The 795-nt window shown below is 63.9% G+C and overlaps 1 protein-coding gene across 1 annotated transcript; it reads right to left on the bottom strand.

Annotated features, from left to right (window-relative positions):
• Positions 1-193: 193 nt before the first annotated feature.
• Positions 194-793, bottom strand: FGF22 (fibroblast growth factor 22; the record flags this gene model as incomplete). Its single annotated transcript, XM_035892356.1, has 2 exons — positions 194-377; positions 678-793. Coding segments are annotated over 2 exons (300 nt in total), but the record flags the coding sequence as incomplete, so codon positions are not given.
• Positions 794-795: the final 2 nt, after the last annotated feature.

The following is a 795-nucleotide window of genomic DNA, read 5'->3' as shown; positions in this document are numbered from 1 at the left end:
GGACGGCAATGAGACCCATGTCTGCATGGCTGCAGGCTGCGTCTGGAGCATCTGCCTTCCGCATCCATCCTCCGCCGGGCATTTGGAAATAAAACAATAAATAGCAAAAAAAAAAAAAATAGATATGTACATAAATAAAATAACCCTTTTTTCCGTGTTTTCCTACAGGACAGTCCAGAGCCGCCTGCGGGGCTCAGCTGACGAGCATGGGGAGGAAGTGGGTGGAGAGGTGCTGCCGGCGCGTCTTGCCCCCTCGCTGCGGCCTGCCCTTGCTATTGAGCGAGAGGAACATGGGGCGGCCCCGGTGCCGCCAGCGCAGCGACGCGTAGGTGTTGTAGCCGTTCTCCTCAATGCGCTCCGTGAACTTGCAGTTGGGGCTGAACTCCTTCTGGCAGGAGAGGGAAGGGGGTGAGGGGAGGCTGCGCTCAGCCGGGGCCCGTCGTCGCCCTGCTCTGGCAGGGTGGGACCCCAAGAGTGAGGCAGGGCAGGACCCCGGCTCCTCCCCGCTCCCTGGAGGGCAGAGGGGCTCTGTGGGTGCAGTCCCCCGCTGGGGAGCAGGTCAGGGCGTGGGAAACCAGGAGCCTGCTCCTGGGCACCGGTCCCGGTGGATTTGGGACCCCCTGTTCCAGCTCTGCCCTGCGCCTCTGACCCCGGTCCGGTCCCTCCCGGGAGGCAGCGTCCGCCCTCCCGACCCGTAGAGCCTCCCCTGCTTGTTCATGGCCAGGTAGAAGCCGGTGTGCACCGCCCGAATGGCCACAACGCCGACACGCACCGACCGGATCTCGACGATGCCCC

This window comes from Egretta garzetta, unplaced genomic scaffold, assembly GCF_000687185.1.
Source record: "Egretta garzetta isolate BGI_Z169 unplaced genomic scaffold, ASM68718v1 scaffold4, whole genome shotgun sequence".
NCBI lineage: Eukaryota > Metazoa > Chordata > Aves > Pelecaniformes > Ardeidae > Egretta > Egretta garzetta.
Note: the sequence above shows the minus strand (reverse complement) of the source record. Positions and strands in the feature narration are given on the sequence as shown.